Here is a 16,508-nt window from a genome sequence, read left to right as displayed (position 1 = left end):
CGCCCCGGCCGGGCGGGCGGGGTCGCACAAGGTGGCGGTCCCCGCGCCCAGGCGCCGCTAGGGCGGGCGGAGGGACGGGACGCCGGGCCGGGGGCGCGTCATGTGGCTGCTCACGGTCCCGCCGCTGCTGCCGCTGCTGCTGCTGTGTTCAGGCCTCGCCGGACAGGTAGGGGCCTGGCAGGCAGGTGCAGGCGCGAGGGGCTCCTGGAGGGGCGAGGGTCTGATCGGCTCCCAACAGAAACGCGGTTTGGGGCTCCATAAGCCCCCTCGAGGCTGAGAGGGGCGGGGGTCGCAGCGGGGGAGGGGCTGGACGTGCACCCTGGCTTTGGGAGCAAAGAAGAGGGGCTTCACATCCAGCCTCAAGCTGACATGGCTTGGGGGACAGTGGGACCCCAGCTTCAGGGTTCTCAACCCCTCATTGACCCGGAGCCCACACCCGCCATCTCACTGGAGCTGAGTGGGGTTGGAAGGGCAACTTCAGGGGGCCTTGGGGTGCTGCTTGCCCCTCACTCCCCCCCATTATGGCAGGAGGTGCCCAAATTCTGCAGCCCCCCCCACTCCTCACCTGCACCCCCAGTGTGGGGAAGGGGGCGGGACTCACGTGTGAGTGACTGACGGGGACGTGTGTGAGGTGTTGGAGGGGTGCTGGGTGAACGTGTGTGTCTGTGACACGGCTGGGTGTGAGTGAGTTTGTGTGTTGGGCTGTGCATGAGTTGGGGGGTGATGGAGAGGGTGTTTGTACGCGAGGGGGAGTCTGTGTGTGACAGGGGCAGGCTGTGGCTGGAGGGTTGATGTGACAGTGTGAGGCTTGTGAGTCTGCCACCTGGAGTTGTGTGTCCGTGTGGCTGGTGGTGTGAGCAAGTGAGGATTGTGTTGATCCTGGCGGTATCCGGGCAGCTGAAGCTGTGCGTAAAGGTCTGTGGGTGTCCCCTGATTCTGTCCATCTGCCTGGGGCTTGTACAAAATGTGTGTGACCAGGTGTGTGGCCGTGTAGGAGTTTGGGGTGACCGTGTGCTATTCTGCGCTTTTGAGGAAATCACTCCAAAAGGAGAGTGAAGAGCAAAGGCTGTGTGTGCAGATCCGGGCATCCATGCATCGGTGTGTGTGTGCATGTGTGAGCCGGTACCTTGTACGCCCCATTCATGCTTTCACAGAAGCAAGGCTTCCTCTCCACGGTACCCCCATCTCTTGGGCAGGCTTGAGGGGCCTTGCAAAATGTGGAGGGGGTCCCCGTTTTCTTCGGCTATTGGGAAATCTCTTTCCTCCTCCATCTTGGAGATGGGAGCCCCCTCAGATTCTCAGATCTGGAGGAGCTCAGAGGAAAGCAGGAACCTAAAATAATAATTTTTAATATAGCTAACATTTATCAAGTGTTTATTATGTGCCGAGCGTTGCTTCAAGCACCAACATGAGCGAAGGCATTTAACCCTCGTGGCACCTACCTACTAGCGCATGTTATTGCTGCCTCCATTTTACAGATGGGGAAACCGAGGCACAGAACAGTGAAGTCATTATGTCAAGCTCAGGTAGCTGAGGAGGGGCAGAGCTAGGATTGAACCACGGCAGGACAGTTCCTGAGCCCACACATGTACTTTCTTGTTTAATAATCCACTCCATGGGTGTGGGCAGTGGCTGTGTCCAAACTACAGGAAGGAGTTCTTTTAGGTAGAAGCTCAGAGGAAAGACAGTGCTGGCACCTTCTCTTTCCTGGTCAAGGAAGAAAGGAATCAGACCCTGATACCCACCCCAGGGGACATTGGGAGGGACGGAGGTCAGACTCTAAATGGGATCTCCAGGCCACTAGGAGAGGTTGTGGGGTCCTTGGGACCCACATCCTGGCCGGGAAGGGAGGTGTGCTCAGTGCCTGGCATCAGTCCCCACACGGTAGGTACTCAACTGATTCTTCAGCCAGAGAGAAGTAAAGGAGACCAAAAGAGGCATAAGGGTGAGAGAATCCTGGTTAAAAATGGACCACGAGTCAAGGTGAATTTGGTTTCCAAAAAGGATCCCGGGGAACCCCCACCTCGGGATCCTCCTGCACCCCTGCCAGCCCCTGGGGAAACTTTAGATTCCTTGCCATGTCGCCAAGACTGGCTAGTGGCGCAGGAGAGTGCAGAGGAAGGTGCTGTGGGGGTTTTCAGACCCCTGGATAGGGATGGAGTTGCTTGGGGGCGGGACTAACACGGGGATTCTTGGAGGCGGGGCCAACAGGGGCTGAGTGGGGGCGGGACTAGACTTGGTTAGGAAGGCGGGGCTAAACGTTGGGTGGAGCGGAACTAAACTGAGGTAATCCGTTGGGGCTGGTGGGGTCCTGCAGCTGGCTGCAGTGCCTCCAGGCGGCCACCACGGGCACTACAGCGTCGTAAACTGGTCTCTGCCCCTAGCTGCCCACCTGGCCTGGCGCCCAGAGAAGGAAGGGCTCGGAAGAATGAATGATCTGTCCCCTCTCCGCCTCCCCCACCATCTGTTCCCATAGCCCCCTTCTCTTCATGGCTCCATGAATCCTTGCTAGAAATCCTTCATTTGTTCATTCGATCAACAGACATGAGTAAGCACTGGGGATGTAGCAATGAACCAAGTTATCAAATCTCTGTCCTCCAGGAGCTGATCTTCCGGCAGGAAAGACAGGCAAGAACTGAATAAATATATAACACAGTGTCAACAGTGAAATGAATATGTAATACAATGCAAGTGGCGTGAAGAATAATCCATAGGATAAAGGGGATTAAAGAGTGCTGCTGTGGGCGGCGGTTTAGCAGGTGTCATCCAAGATGGTGTCTCTAAGGAGGAGGTACTTGAGGTGACCCCTGAGCGGGGTGAGAGAGAATGCCTGCTGAGTATCCAGAAGAGCGTTCAAGGCGGAGGGAGCAGCAAGTGCAAAGGCCCTGATGTGAGAACATCCTGGTATGTTGGAGGAGCAGCGAGGAGGCTGGCATGTCTGGAGAGGAGTAGGGGGAGGGGGGACGTGAGGGCACGGGGGCCAGACCAAGTGGGAACTTGTGGGCTGTAGACAGGAGTTTGGATTTGACCATGAAAATAGGAGAATGGCACCTGTCAGAGGTTTCATCCATCCATCCATCCATCCATCCATCCATCCATCCATCCAGGGTCTGTTCAGATGTTCTGGGTCTGGCCTGTGAATGCCCTGGAAACGACTAGATAGCTTTCCCTGTGGGAAAGATACCCATTTCCTGACTACTGAGAAGTCCTCCCTAAGATCTAGCTATATTTTTCACCACTCCCTGGATTTGAACTCATCTCTTCCCTGGGGTCCCCATAGGATGGGAGGGTTGGGGGAGTAGTTCAGTTTGTACTGCAGACCTCTGGGCTTTTGCACTTGCTGTTTCCTCTGCCTGGGAGGCTGTTCCCTCCCTCTCTTTCAGTTTGAATGACACCTCCTCTGAGAGGCCCACCCTGACCAACTATCTAAGATGACCTCCCCAAGGCCGCTCTCTGAGCTGTTACTCTGTTATTTTTCTGCATAGCCTATCACTCTCTCTCCACAGTCTGTTTATTTCACTCATTGTTCGTCTCCCCCCAGAGCGGCAGCTTGTCAGGGGCCTGTGGACGTTGCTCTATCTCCAGTGCCTGCAGCGGAGCCTGGCACACAGGAGGTGCTCAACAATTATCTGTTAAAATAAAAACTTGAATAGATGAATGGACGAATCTCCCTCCTCCTCCCGCAGAGGCTCTTTCTTTCCGAAACAGTGGGACTCTTGTACCAAAGAAGGGGTGAGGGAACAGCTGTCCCCTTGGGCCATCCTGTACCCGTTTCTAGTCAACCACCGCTCTTGGATCGGAGGCCTCAGGAAACCCCATCTTTTTCATCTGCGCCTCAAATCCCACCATCATAGAACACCAGGGTTTGGGGTTAACACGCCGTTCTCCCGGGCTCCTTCAGAAGGTGCAAATGTTCCAGGTAGAAGGCAGTGAAAGGAGGTCTGGAGGACTCTCAGATAATAAGTGAATTGGACATTTTCTTCCTAGGCGAGTGGGGTCAAGCCCGGGCCCAAGATGAAAGAGCTGGGGCGACACCTAGTGGTAAAATGAGGTTTGTGCAGAGACGGTGAGTGTCCCTGTGGCCACGGTGAAGGTGTGCAGGCAGATGTCCTGGTGTGAGTCAGCGCCCGGCCAACGGAGGGGTCAGTGCAACCAAGGCACTAGTCTCAGGTGCAGAATTCCAGGGGATGCCCCCCAAGAAAGTCAGAAACCAAGATAAATGCTTTTTTAAATGTTTATTTTCGAGGGAGAGAGAGAGACAGAGTGTGAGCGGGGGAGGGGCAGGGGGAGACACAGAATCTGACATGGGGCTGGAACCCACGAACTGTGAGATCATGACCTGAGCTGAGGTCGGATGCTTAACCAACTGAGCCACCCAGGCGCCCCAATAATATTTTAAGAAAATCAAAATTAATGTAAAAAAATCTGTGATACAAACATATCAAAATTATAAATAAACATGAGAACTAACTCTGCACTTGAATGACTCGCATCTCCCTTGCCTCATTCTGCCCCTGGCCCTATAGGAGTTCATCTTCTGTGTCCGTGTGTGTGTGTTTCAGAACCACGTCCTTGGCATTGACCCAGCTGGGCATAGGGGCACGTGTGAGCCAGGATCACGTCTGTGGGTATGTGTACACAGCGACTCTTTTCATATGGGCTGACCCCATGCACGTGTGTGGATTTCTCATGAGCCTGGCATCGGGTGTGGCCCCTGGCTTTGTGTCCCTACCATCCAGTGTCGGTACCTTGGAGGCAATAGCCTGCTGTCTTCGGTTATTCATGCAGTCATGTGTTCATTTAGAAAGTGTTCGTTTGGAGTCTTCTGTATTTTGAGCCTCACACCAGACACCGAGGTCTGGGTGGTGGTCGGAGCTCTGCAGGGGTGGGATGGAAGACTGAGCTTCTCTGAAGCTGCTGGGGAGAAGGGAGCAGAGAGCTCCTTCCCGCGTTTCGGGGGCTCTTGTCTGAGAACACGATATGACTCCACGCTGAGTGGAAGGCTGGCGTACCTCACAATTTCATCTGTCCGCCGCTCAGCCACAAACCAACGAGAAGCCAGGAAGAACAGAGAGGAGTCGGAGCGGATTCCACGAAGTGTGTGCACAGAAGCTAATCTGCGCTGGTTTGGGAGCCCCGGGAGCCTCTCGGTGCCTGTTGACTCTTACTTTACACATAGTTCTAGCAATCCCGGCCAGCTAGTGTCTGAGCCCTGCTCAGCAGGCGAGAAGACAGGGAGTCACGGCGTGAGAAGAAAGAAACCAAAAGGCAAAGACAGTTGAAGCCATTGAAAGAAATGGCAAATAGCCCCTCATCTTTTGGGCCCCGAAAAAGTCCTGGTTGTTCCCAAGAAAAATACATGGTGAGCACATGATAAACCCAATTCTTTCTCTTTCTAATTTCTGTAGTAATTCCTATGTGAAAGACACCAGGTGAGCCACTGGGCATGTGGAAGGGTGTGACACAGCCCACATGGGGTCATTCTCAGGATTAAGAGAGAGAGAAAGTGTGTGTGTGTGTGTGTGTGTGTGTGTGTGTGTTTAAAGAGTTTTTTTTTTTTTAATTGTGGCAAAATACACAACATAAAATTTGCCATCTAAGCCATTTTTATTTTATGTTACTTTTTAAAGATTTTTTTTTTTAGTTTATTTATTTTGAGAGAGAGCATGAGTGGGGAAGGCGCAGAGAGAGGGAGAGAGTGAATCCCAAGCAGGCTCCACGCTGTCAGTGCAGAGCCCTACACGGACCTCAATATCATGAACCCACAGACCAGGACTCAAGCCAAAATCCAGAGCCGAGTGCCTAACCCACTGAGCCCCCCAGGCGTCCCTTCGCCATTTTTAAATGTGCAGTTCGTTAGGGGCACCTGGTGGCTCAGCTGGTGAAGCTGGCGGCTTCGCTCAGGTCATGATCTCACGGTCCATGGGTTCGAGCCCCGCATTGGGCTCTGTGCTGACAGCTCAGAGCCTGGAGCCTGTCTCAGAGTCTGTGTCTCCCTCTCTCTCTCTGCCCCTCCCCTGCTCATGCTCTGTCTCTCTCTCTCTCAAAAATGAAAAAACATTAAAACAAATTTTTAAAATAAAAAATAAATGTGCGGTTCTGTAGCGTTAAGTACATTCACACGGTTGTGCCGCCGTCCTCACCATCTGTCATCTTGCAAAACTGAACGTCTCCGTCTTTTTTTTTTTTAATTTTTAAACGCTTATTTATTTTTAAGAGAGAGACAGACAGACTGTGAGCAGGGGAGGGGCAGAGAGAGAGGGAGACACAGAATCCGAAATAGCCCCAGACTCTGAGCTGTCAGCACAGCTCCTGACGTGGGGCTCAAACCCGCAAACCCCGAGATCATGACCTGAGCTGAAGTCAGATGCCCAACCGACGGAGCCCCCCAGGCGCCCCTGAAAGTCTCCGTCTTAAACAGCCCCTCCCTCCCCTCACCCCAGCCCCTCCGCTTCTGCTTCCTGTCTCTGTGAATTCCGTGACTCTAGGTACCTCATAGAAGTGGAACCATGAGAACTTTGTCTTTTTGTGACTGGCTTCTTTCACTTCGCGTATGTCCTCATGGCTCACCCCATGTAATGGCATGTGTCCAACCTCCCTCCTTGTTTACGGCCGCATACTATTCCAGTGTGTGCGTCTACCGCGTTTCGTTTATCTAATCATCCTTCCACAGACACTGGACGCTGCTCTGAAGGTGGGGTGCAAGTGTTCTTGGGGACCTTGCTTCTAACTCCCGGGTGTGCACCGGAGGCGGGGTTGCTGGGTCACATGGTAACAGCATGTGTAGTGTGTTGAGGAGCTGCCGCACTGTTCTCCATGGCAGCTGTGCCATTTTACCTTCGGGCCGACAGTGCACGAGGGTTCCAGTTTCTCCACATTGTCGCCAACGTCCTTGTTACTTCTTGACTTTTTGACTTCAGCGCATCCTAATGGGCCGTGACGTGATCCCTCATTGTGGGTTGGGTTTGCATTCCATGAAGAGTTAGTGCGGCGCCTGGGTGGCTCAGTTGGTTAAGCCTCCACCTTCGGCTCAGGTCATGATCTCACGGTTCGTGGGTTCGAGCCCCGTGACAGGCTCTGTGCTGACAGCTCAGAGCCTGGAGCCTGCTCCGGATTCCATGTCTCCCTTTCTCTCTCCCTGCTCACGATCAGCCTGTATCTCTCAAAAATAAAACAAACATTAAAATTTTTTTTAAAGAGTTAGTGATGTTGGGCTGTTTATGTGTTCATTTCTGTTTGTATAGCTTCCATTTGTCCATTTTTTTATTTTTGAGAGAGAGAGAGTGGGGGAAGGGCAGAGAGAGAGAGAGAGAGGGAGACAGAGGGTCTGAAGCAGGCTCTGTGCTGAGAGCAGAGAGCCCAACGTGGGGCTCGAACTCAGGAACTGTGAGACCACCACCTGAGCCGGAGCCGGACGCTCCACTGCTCAACAGACTGAGCCACTGGAGTGGGACAGTGAAGGCAGACAGACAGGATCCCCTCGGGGGCTGAGAAGGCCTGAGGCAAGTTGGTGGCAGCCAGAGGCTCTGAGTCTTCCGGGGAGAAGAAAGGAAGACCCGTTTCCACGCATTTCCACACACCTGCGGTCACCGGACAACACGGAGGCAGGTCCAGGCCGGGCGATGAGCACCGCCGCGTTCTGAGTCGCCGAGGCTGTGTGCGTGAGGACGTGAAGCCGGGCCTCTCTCGGGTGTGGAGGAGGTGCCGCGGGGGCCAGGACGGCCTCGACAGAGGCCATGTGGCTGATTGCCGAGGACGCTTACGTTTGCTCGGTTTGCGTGATTTGGCTTTTCTACCGGAACGTTCTATCATTTTTACCTGCTGCACATCAAACAGCGATGGAACTTAACGTTTTTATACTTGATACCTGAAGTCATATATTTGAGTGAATTTTCTTTTTTCTTTTAAGTTTATTTTGAGAGAGACAGAGTGTGAGTGGGGGAGGGGCAGAGGGAAGGAGGGAGGGAGAGAGAATCCCAAGCAGACTTCACCCTGACAGCGCTGACCCCGATGTGGGGCTCGAACTCAGGAAATCGCGAGATCATGACCTGAGCCAAAACCAAGAGTCGGACGCTTAACTGACTGAGGCACTCCCAAGAGTACATTTTCTTCTGACGGAAATCCAATCTACGGAGGAGTACACAAATGATAGACTGTCTTGAAGTGACATGGTGTTACCAGCACGTGGTAAAGAGACAGAACTTAAATACCCAGAGGCCCCCTCAGGCTCCTTCTGGCTCCCCATTGTTCCCCACGAGTTACCGCTAAGCCAGTGTCCCACACAATGCACGGGTCTGGCCCACTTTGTAAGTTTTATTCTTTTTAATGTTATTTTATTTTTGAGAGAGAGAGAGCGCGCGCACTCATGAGTGTGAGAGGGGACAGAGAATCCCAAGCAGGCTCCGTGCTGACAGCACAGAGCCCAGACGCGGGGCTCGAACTCATGAACCACGAGATCATGACCTGAGCTGAAGCCTTAACCGACTGGGCCACTCAGGTGCCCCCAGCCGGCTTTGTAACTTAATGAAGCCACGAAGTGTGTTGTTTTGGGGGCCCGGCTTCTTTTGCCAAATGTGATGTTTGTGAAATCCCACACATTACTGTTTTGTTTCCATGGCCGTTTTCATCACGTTGTGGCAATCCATTATGCGACTCTACCGTGATACATCGTTCTGGGCATTTGGGCTGGTGAAGTTTCTGGCCGACGTGAACAGGGCTGCTGTAAATATTCGGTGAGTGTCCATTCGCCTTCCTGCTGGGTATTAGCAAATACTGATTCACTGCTCTGCATTGTCGCAGAATGGGCTTCTGCAAGCCTCTGGTCCCGTGTTTATTGAGTGAACAATATGCCGCCTCGTTTTATGTAGGCTTCTGTTTAAAAACACCTTATTTCTTACATATTGTTGATTCATTAGCATCAAACCCATGGCCAAAGGCCCGAATGAAGCTTAGTGAAAAGATGTATTTTCTCTGAAGACACGTCACAGCCTGCTTGCCCTTGGAAACACGAGACCGCACGTGGTACAGTGTTTGTGGACCACCTCTGCCCTTCGCTGGCTGTACGCATGCTCTCTCTCAAAAATAAATAAATAGGGGCGCCTGGGGGGCTCCGTCAGTTGAGCATCCGGCTTCGGCTCAAGTCATGATCTCGCTCTCTGTGAGTTTGAGCCCTGCATTGGGCTCTGTGCTGACAGCTAGTTCAGAGCCTGGAGCCTGCTTCAGATTCTGTGTCTCCCTCTCTCTCTCTGACCTCCCCTGCTCGCGCTCTGTGTGTGTCTCTCTCTCAAAAATAAATGATAAAAATAATAAACTTTTTTAAATGTTTTATTTATTTGTGAGATACAGACAGACAGCCCGAGCAGGGGAGGGTCAGAGAGAGAGGGAGACACAGAATCTGAAGCAGGCTCCAGGCTCTGAGCTAGCTGTCAGCACAGAGCCGGATGCGGGGCTCGAACCCACAAACCATGAGATCATGACCTGAGGTGAAGCCAAATGCTTAACCGACTGAGCCACTCAGGCACCCCAACTTTTTTTTGTTTTTAAAAAGAGCTAAAATAAGAAGGCAGAGTATGGTCATGTTGGACCTCATTTGAGAGCCTGTGCATTGGTGATTCCATTTTTGCCTCTTGTGTGCATGTCCACGAATGACCACAAAAGCCCCGGGAGTATTGGTATTGATTTTGGGGTTACAAATCAGTTGTCCTGAGTAGGTGAGTTTGCCAATATGGAATCTGCAAATCACGAGACTCCACTGTATTCACTGAGGAGAGGAATTGCTGAGTCGTAGGGGAGGAAATTATCGGGCGTTAGGAGATCCCGCTGGTCTTCCAAAGTTCCAAAGACTCTTCGGTAGAGTCTGAACATTCTAGCGGCTCCACATTGTCACCCACATCTGATGGGTGTGTGGTGATAGCACATTTTGGATTTAATTTACATTTCCTGTGACTATTTTTTGTAATGTTTTATTTTGTTTTTGAGAGAGACAGAGTACAGGCAGGGGAGGGGCAGAGAGAGACCCACACACAGAATCCAAAGCAGGCTCAGAACTGTCAGCACAGAGCCCGATGCAGGGCTCGAACGCATGAACTGTGAGATCATGACCTGAGCTGAAGTCAGCTGCTTAACTAATGGAGCCCCCCAAGAGCCCCCATTTTCTGTGACTATTAACGTTAAATACATCTTCACATGTTTATCAACCACTCAGTACTCCCTTTTGTGAAATGCTCTATTTTACTACCTGCGTCTTTCTTACTGATTTGGAGGAGTGTGTGTGTGTGTGTGTGGGTGTGTCCAGATTTTGTATCGGTGTCTGTATCTATCTATCCACATCTTATATAAATTAAAATTAAGATATGAGTGGGGAGCCTGGCCGGGTCAGTCAGTAGAACATGTGACTCTTGATCTTGGGATTGTGGGTTTGAGTCCCATATGGGTATAAAGATTACTTTTAAAGAAATCTTTTAAAAATGGGGTGCCTCTGTTAGTTAAGCGTCTGACTCTTGGTTTCAGCTCAGGTCGTGATCTCATGGTTCATTGGTTCGAGCCCCACATTGGGCTCTGTGCTGACAGCTCAGAGCTCGGAGCCTGGAGTCTTCTTTGGATTCTATGCCTCCCTCTCTCTCTGCCCCTTCTCCATTCATGCTCTTCTCTCTCTCTCTCTCTCTCTTTCAAAAATGAATAAGCATTAAAAAGAAATCTTAAAAAAAACTAAAATGAGTTCTCTGTTGGATATAAGGATTGCAAATATCTTCTACTCTGTGGCTTGTCTTTTCATTCTCTTAATGGCATTTTGATCAATGGACTTTCTCAATTTTTAATGTTATTTTATTTTAAAAACAGAGAGAGAGCATGTGTGAGTTGGGGAGACACAGAGGGACAGAGGGAGAGAACCCCAAGCAGACTCCACATTCACTGCAAGCCAGATGCGGGGCAATCCCATAACCCTGGGAACATGACCCAAACCAAAATCAAGAGTTGGACCCTACACAGATGCTCCAGAATTTCTTAATTTTACTGTAGTTCAAATAATATTTCCCCCCCTAAAGTTAGTGCTTGCTAGTGTCCTGTTTTAGAAATCTTTGCCTACTACAGAGTAACAAAGATATTCTTCTATAGTTTCTTCTAAATGATTTAGTGTTTACCTTTCACATTTAGATGTACAATCTATATGGAATTGATTTTTGCACAGGATGTGAGGTAGGGATCAGTATTTATTCTTTCCCCTTTGAACAGGCCCAGTTGACCACGCACCCTGTAGATTCAGGAGCCTGACTGTCTGGGGTGGTATCCCGGGGACCTTTGGGAATTGTCTTAGCTAGCATCTCCGTGCCTCTGTGTCCTCATTTTAAAAATGGGAATTGTAATCCTATCTACTTCTACGCAGAGATAGAGCGCCAAGTGAGTTGTTACATGTACCTTGCTGCAAATGATACCTAGCACATGATGAGGACTCAACAAATCTTAGCAACTGTTGTTATTGTTCCTGACAGTTGTGAACTTTTTACCCCCCGTGGACTGAGTGGCTTTAAACCACAGACATGTGTTTCTCGCAGTTCTGGAGGCCGGAAGTCCAGGATCAAAGCGCTGGCGGATTTGGTGTCTGGTGAGGACCCTTCCTTGGTGTCTTCTCATTATGTCCTTACACAGGTGGACCGGAGACGTCTCTGAAGTCTCTTTTATAAGGACACTAATCCATTCATGAGGTCTCCACCCAGATCAGCTCCCAAAGGCCTGTCTCCAAATACCATCACATTGGGGATTAGGTTTCAACCTAGGAATCTGGTGGAGGGGACATAAATATTCAACCTGTAGCACTCTCCAACACCGTGCTCAGAGAGAATGGTGATGGGGAAGGAGGGATACTTTCTGGAGATGTTTCTGCAAGATGAGGGCTCATTAGTGCTGGTTTGGATGGAGTAGCAAAGGAGAAGGCACGGTAATGGTGCCACCGTCTATAGTTTTGGGTTTTTTTAAATGCTTATTTTTGAAAGAGGGAGAGAGAGAGCAAGCAGGGGAGGGGCAGGGAGAGAGAGGGGGACAGAGGATCTGAAGCAGACTCCACACTGACAGCAGAGAGCCTTACGTGGGGCTTGAACCCACAAAGTGAGGATCATGACCTGAGCCAAAGTCGGATGCTTAACTGACTGAGCCCCCAGCAAGTACCCCAATAGTTTCTAACTGTGGGGATATTTGGACCAGGACCACGGGGAGGCAAGCCAGGAAACCGGGGCACAAAACTTAAGGACTCATTCTCACAGTGCAATTGCAGGGCACCTCCGGGGAGAGGGCTTGGCAGGGAAACTTGAGAACGCCCCCGCTCCCAGCATTGTTGAGGTGCAATTTACATGCCATAAAATCTGCCTGTTTCAGTGTGCGATTCGATGACTTTTTAGTAAATGTGTAGAGCTGTACAAATGTCACCCCAACCCATCCCCCCAAAAGAGCCCTCGTGCCCACGTACAGCCCACCCCCACTCCTACCCCCAGGTCCAGTCACTAACCTAATTTCTGCCTCTGTTAGGTTCCCTTTCCTAGACCGTTTGTGTAGATGGAAACTGTAGTTTCTTGTGTCTGATTTCTTTCACCCAGCCATATTTTTTTTAATTTTTAATTTTTTTTGAGAGAGATTGAGCGAGCGAGCTTGTACTCGTGCGTGGGGGAGGGGCAGGGGGAGAGAGCATCTCAAGCAGGCCCCACACTCAGCACAGAGCCCAGTGCGGGGGAGCTCATCCTGGCAACTGTGAGATCGTGACCTGAACTGAAATCAAGTTCGGATGCTTCACTGACTGAGCCACCCAGGTGCCCCAGCAAAATATTTCTGAGGTTCATCCATGTCAGTTGTATCTGTAGTTTGTTCCTTTTTATTGCTGAATAGCATTCCGTTGTATGGATGTACCACGATCTGTTTATCCGTTCGCTAGTTGATGGGCATCTGGATGGCTTCATTCATGATGGAAAATGCTCACATGGATATTCACATACACGTCTTTCCGTGGACACATGCCCTTATTTCTCCTGCGCAGATGGGATTGCTGGGTTTTATGTTGAGTTTGTTCTGGTGGCTTCATGTGCTGTTCGTTCTGTGAAAGACAGATGGACACGTCCGCTGACGGGCATAGGGGTCTGAACTCCAGTTGGAGATCTGGGCTGTAGATATACTGTTGGGAGCCTCCGCTGCAGATTCATTTAGTCAGTCAATCAACCAAAAGTTTTTGAGCACCTGCTGTATGTGCCCAGCATTATTCTAAGCCCTGGGGTTTCACTGTGGAAAATACAGGCACGCAGGGGCCCTGGTGAGGTTGAAAGTCTTGTGAATGAGACAGATCATAACAAATAAAAGTAATGCCCCGTCGTGATCAATGTTGTTCAAGAAAATAGAGCAGAGTAAGGGACAGAGAGGGGTGTGGGCTTGGATTGTCGATGAGGTGGACTGGGAAGGTCTTTACAGAGTGGCCGTGTCACTCAGGGTTCAGTTAGGAAAACGAACCACTCTAGGTGTTTCAAAGAGGAAATTTAATACAGGGAATTGGTTAAGTGTAAGCTGGAAGAGTCAAGAAGCCAAACTCATGGGATGATGGAGGAATCCAGCGATAAAACTCAGCACAAAGCTGCTTGAGGGACCTGAAACATGGGTGTGGTGGTGAGGAAGGGGCTTTTGTGTGGGAGTGGGTCCATGGAGGGGGTGTAGCCACTGTCAGAACACACCACAACCCCAAGCAGAAAGAGAGGGGAGAAATACCCTGGCCTCTCTCTTCCTCCCTACCCTTCAGTCTCCTTTCAGTGCCTCCCATTGGCTGAGCCTACCAGGAAGCCAGTATGCAAGGGAACCTGGGAAATGTAGTTTTCTGGAGAAAGGCAGGGCATGGCTCTGCCCCACAGAATAAAAAGGCAGAGATTGGGGGCTCCTGGGTGGCTCAGTTGGTTAAACGTCCAACTTCGGCTCAGGTCATGGTCCCATGGTTTGTGGGTTTGAGCCCCACGTCGGGCTCTGTGCTGACAGCTAGCTCAGAGCCTGGAGCCTGCTTCTGATTCTATACATCCCTCTCTCTCTCTGACCGTCCCCTGCTTGCGCTGTCTCTCTTTGTCTCTCTCAAATAAATTAAAAAAAAAAACATAAAAAAAGCAGAGATATAAATGAAGTAAAGAGGCAGTTATGTGTGTATCTGTGGTAATAATGTTCTGGGTAAAGTAGACAGCAAGCCGTGCACAGCAAGCACAAAGGTCCTGAGGTGGGAGTACGCCAGAGAGAACCCAGATTTTCCAAGTGGGTGTGATGATCCAGGCACAGTATACAGAATGAGAGGAGTGGGGACTCAGGACAAAACCCTCTGAAATGTAGACATTTAGAGAGAAGGCAGGAGACAGTGATGATGCAGCCAGAGAGGTGGGGGCAGAACTAAGAAATGATAAGGCGCCTCCGAAATCAAAAGAGAAATTACTTTCAGGAAAGAGGGAATGATCCATGGAGACTAACCTGTGAGACTAAATGAGGGCTCGTGTGAGGCTGTGGGGCTGGCAAATCAGAAGGCCACTGCTGCCTTCGGTGAAGGGAGTTTGGAAACATTCAGGAGGTTGGAGGTGAGGAAGTGGAAGCAGCAGATGCAGATGCGAGTGTAGACCGCTCTGTGGAGAAGCTGGGCCGGAAGGCGCTAGGGCAGTTTCCACAGTACTCGTGGCGAGAGAGTGAGAGACTATCAGTGGGTTCCAAGTTCTCTAAGCTGGGAGACCTTTGAGCCCAGTGGTTTTGGAACCTGAAATCAGACAGACTTGGGTTAAAATCCTGGGCCCCCATTTGCCTGTTGGGTCACCTCAAGCTGGTCTCCTCTCCTCTCCGAGCCCAGTTTTCTCACCTGCAAATAGGGATGTTGCTGTATTTTTCATGGGAGGCTGCAGCTGGTGCTCAGCTAGCACATTTGCAAAGTGTTCTGCACTTGTAAATGTAAGCTCTAGTACAAGGAGACAAGGACACCTCTCATTTTTTAGAGCTTATCATCAGTCACAAATAATAACAATGGCACCTACTACTTATGAAACATCATGTCCCAGACATCCTGCAAAGTACTTTACAAGCACATCTTCCCCCTCCCCACCACACTCTCCTGCAGCTCACTCTGCTCCAACCACACTGGCCTGTTCCTGCCCCAGGGCCTTTGCACTTGCTGTTCTTGTCTGGATCTCTTCCCTCAGATAGCCAAATGGCTCCCTCCCTCACCTTCTTCAGGTCTCTGCCCAAATGTCACTCCCCAACCCTCCTGACTAAAGTTTACTCTCCTACTTAGTCTGGAAGCCCCTTCCTCCCCATAGCCTTTATATTTTACTTTTCCCCTTCCTATCTCTTGTCTGTCTCACCCCAATTAACATCCATCAGCTCCACAAAGACGGGCATTTTAATCTTTTGTTCATAGTGCCTTGCACATAGTAGATGTTCAATAAATCTTTCACTTGATACTCAGGACACCCTAGCCCTTTACCCATATTGGGTACATGGGTCCTAACCACCACCCACATTGCAGGTGAGGAAACTGAGGCGGAGCGGTCTTTGCTGGAGGTCACAGAGGGTCAGCACCTGCCTCCCCGTGTTAAGCTCAGAAAAAAAGCGCAGCTCAAGACCCCTACCCCCTTGTTTAGCGCTTCTCCCTGGGCGAGCCCTCTGCGAGCGGCCACGGCCACGGCCGGGAAAGGCCTGAGTCATCGCCACCTCCAGACGGCGGCGGCCTCGGGTTGCGGGCGACGGCGGCGGCGGCCGGGGCGGCGGCGCGAGGTGATGCGGGGACGCCGGGAGGGGGCGTGAGTGCAGGGAAAACAGAGGAAATTAAAACCCGCCGGGCGCTCCTCCCCGCCGCCTCGCCGCCCCCGCGGCCGGCTGGTGCGTGGGTGGGTGGGGGCAGCGCCGCACTCCCCTTCCGCAGAAGGGGCGGACCCCCGAGCCCTGGGCCTGGGAGACAGGTGCGGAGTGTCAGTTCCCCGCCCCCACCTAAGTTCAAGTTGTGAGTGGAGACCCGCCGGGGACTTGTCTGCACAAGGCTGGCTCCTCCGCCGCGGGTTACGATGTCGCCCCTCGGTGCGGTGGGAAATCCTCCCGCTGCCGGGGTGACTCCCCCAGACCCGCCCAAGCCACTGCCGCACCTCCATCCAAGCCATCGCGTCTACTGGCTCTGGACCCGCCACTCTGGGCTTCCCTGGTCCCGAAAGCCCCGAAGGGTCCCCAGAGCGGTACTGGGGAAGCCCCTTCCCCTAGAGAGAGGAGACCCTGGGCTGCCCGGTTCACGGTCGCACACTAGTCACGCCCCCACAGCCCTCGACGCCTGCGCTCCCGGGTCCCGGAGAGCCGGGGGTCGGTGTCCTAACCGTAGGAGGGTGGGGACCCCCGGCCCCCTGCCGGCCTCTGGGGGTCGGATCGTAGCGGCCGCCCTCCGAGCCCGGGGCGTGCGGGACCGAGCGCCGGGGGCTCGGAGAGGGGTTGGGCGCGGAGGGTGGCCCGGGAGTGCCTCGGGGGGCGGGGGGGCGGGA

General features: G+C 51.9%; 1 protein-coding gene and 1 long non-coding RNA gene across 2 annotated transcripts in view; both read left to right on the top strand.

Annotated features, from left to right (window-relative positions):
• Window positions 1–6: 6 nt before the first annotated feature.
• Window positions 7–16,508, top strand: part of OLFM2 (olfactomedin 2) — a 59,375-nt gene continuing 42,873 nt past the window's right edge. Inside the window, exon 1 of the mRNA XM_029918857.1 lies at window positions 7–166. Coding sequence (XP_029774717.1) covers window positions 101–166 — 66 coding nt within the window. The 5' untranslated portion in view covers window positions 7–100. The remainder of the gene's footprint in view (window positions 167–16,508) is intronic.
• On the top strand, window positions 814–3,658 carry LOC115275207. Its single transcript, XR_003901423.1, has 3 exons — window positions 814–915; window positions 2,602–2,904; window positions 3,542–3,658. It is a non-coding gene; the product is annotated as an uncharacterized LOC115275207 (long non-coding RNA).

The sequence above is a fragment of the Suricata suricatta genome, chromosome 12 (assembly GCF_006229205.1).
Source record: "Suricata suricatta isolate VVHF042 chromosome 12, meerkat_22Aug2017_6uvM2_HiC, whole genome shotgun sequence".
Taxonomy (NCBI): domain Eukaryota; kingdom Metazoa; phylum Chordata; class Mammalia; order Carnivora; family Herpestidae; genus Suricata; species Suricata suricatta.
This window is presented reverse-complemented; position numbering and strand designations above follow the sequence as displayed.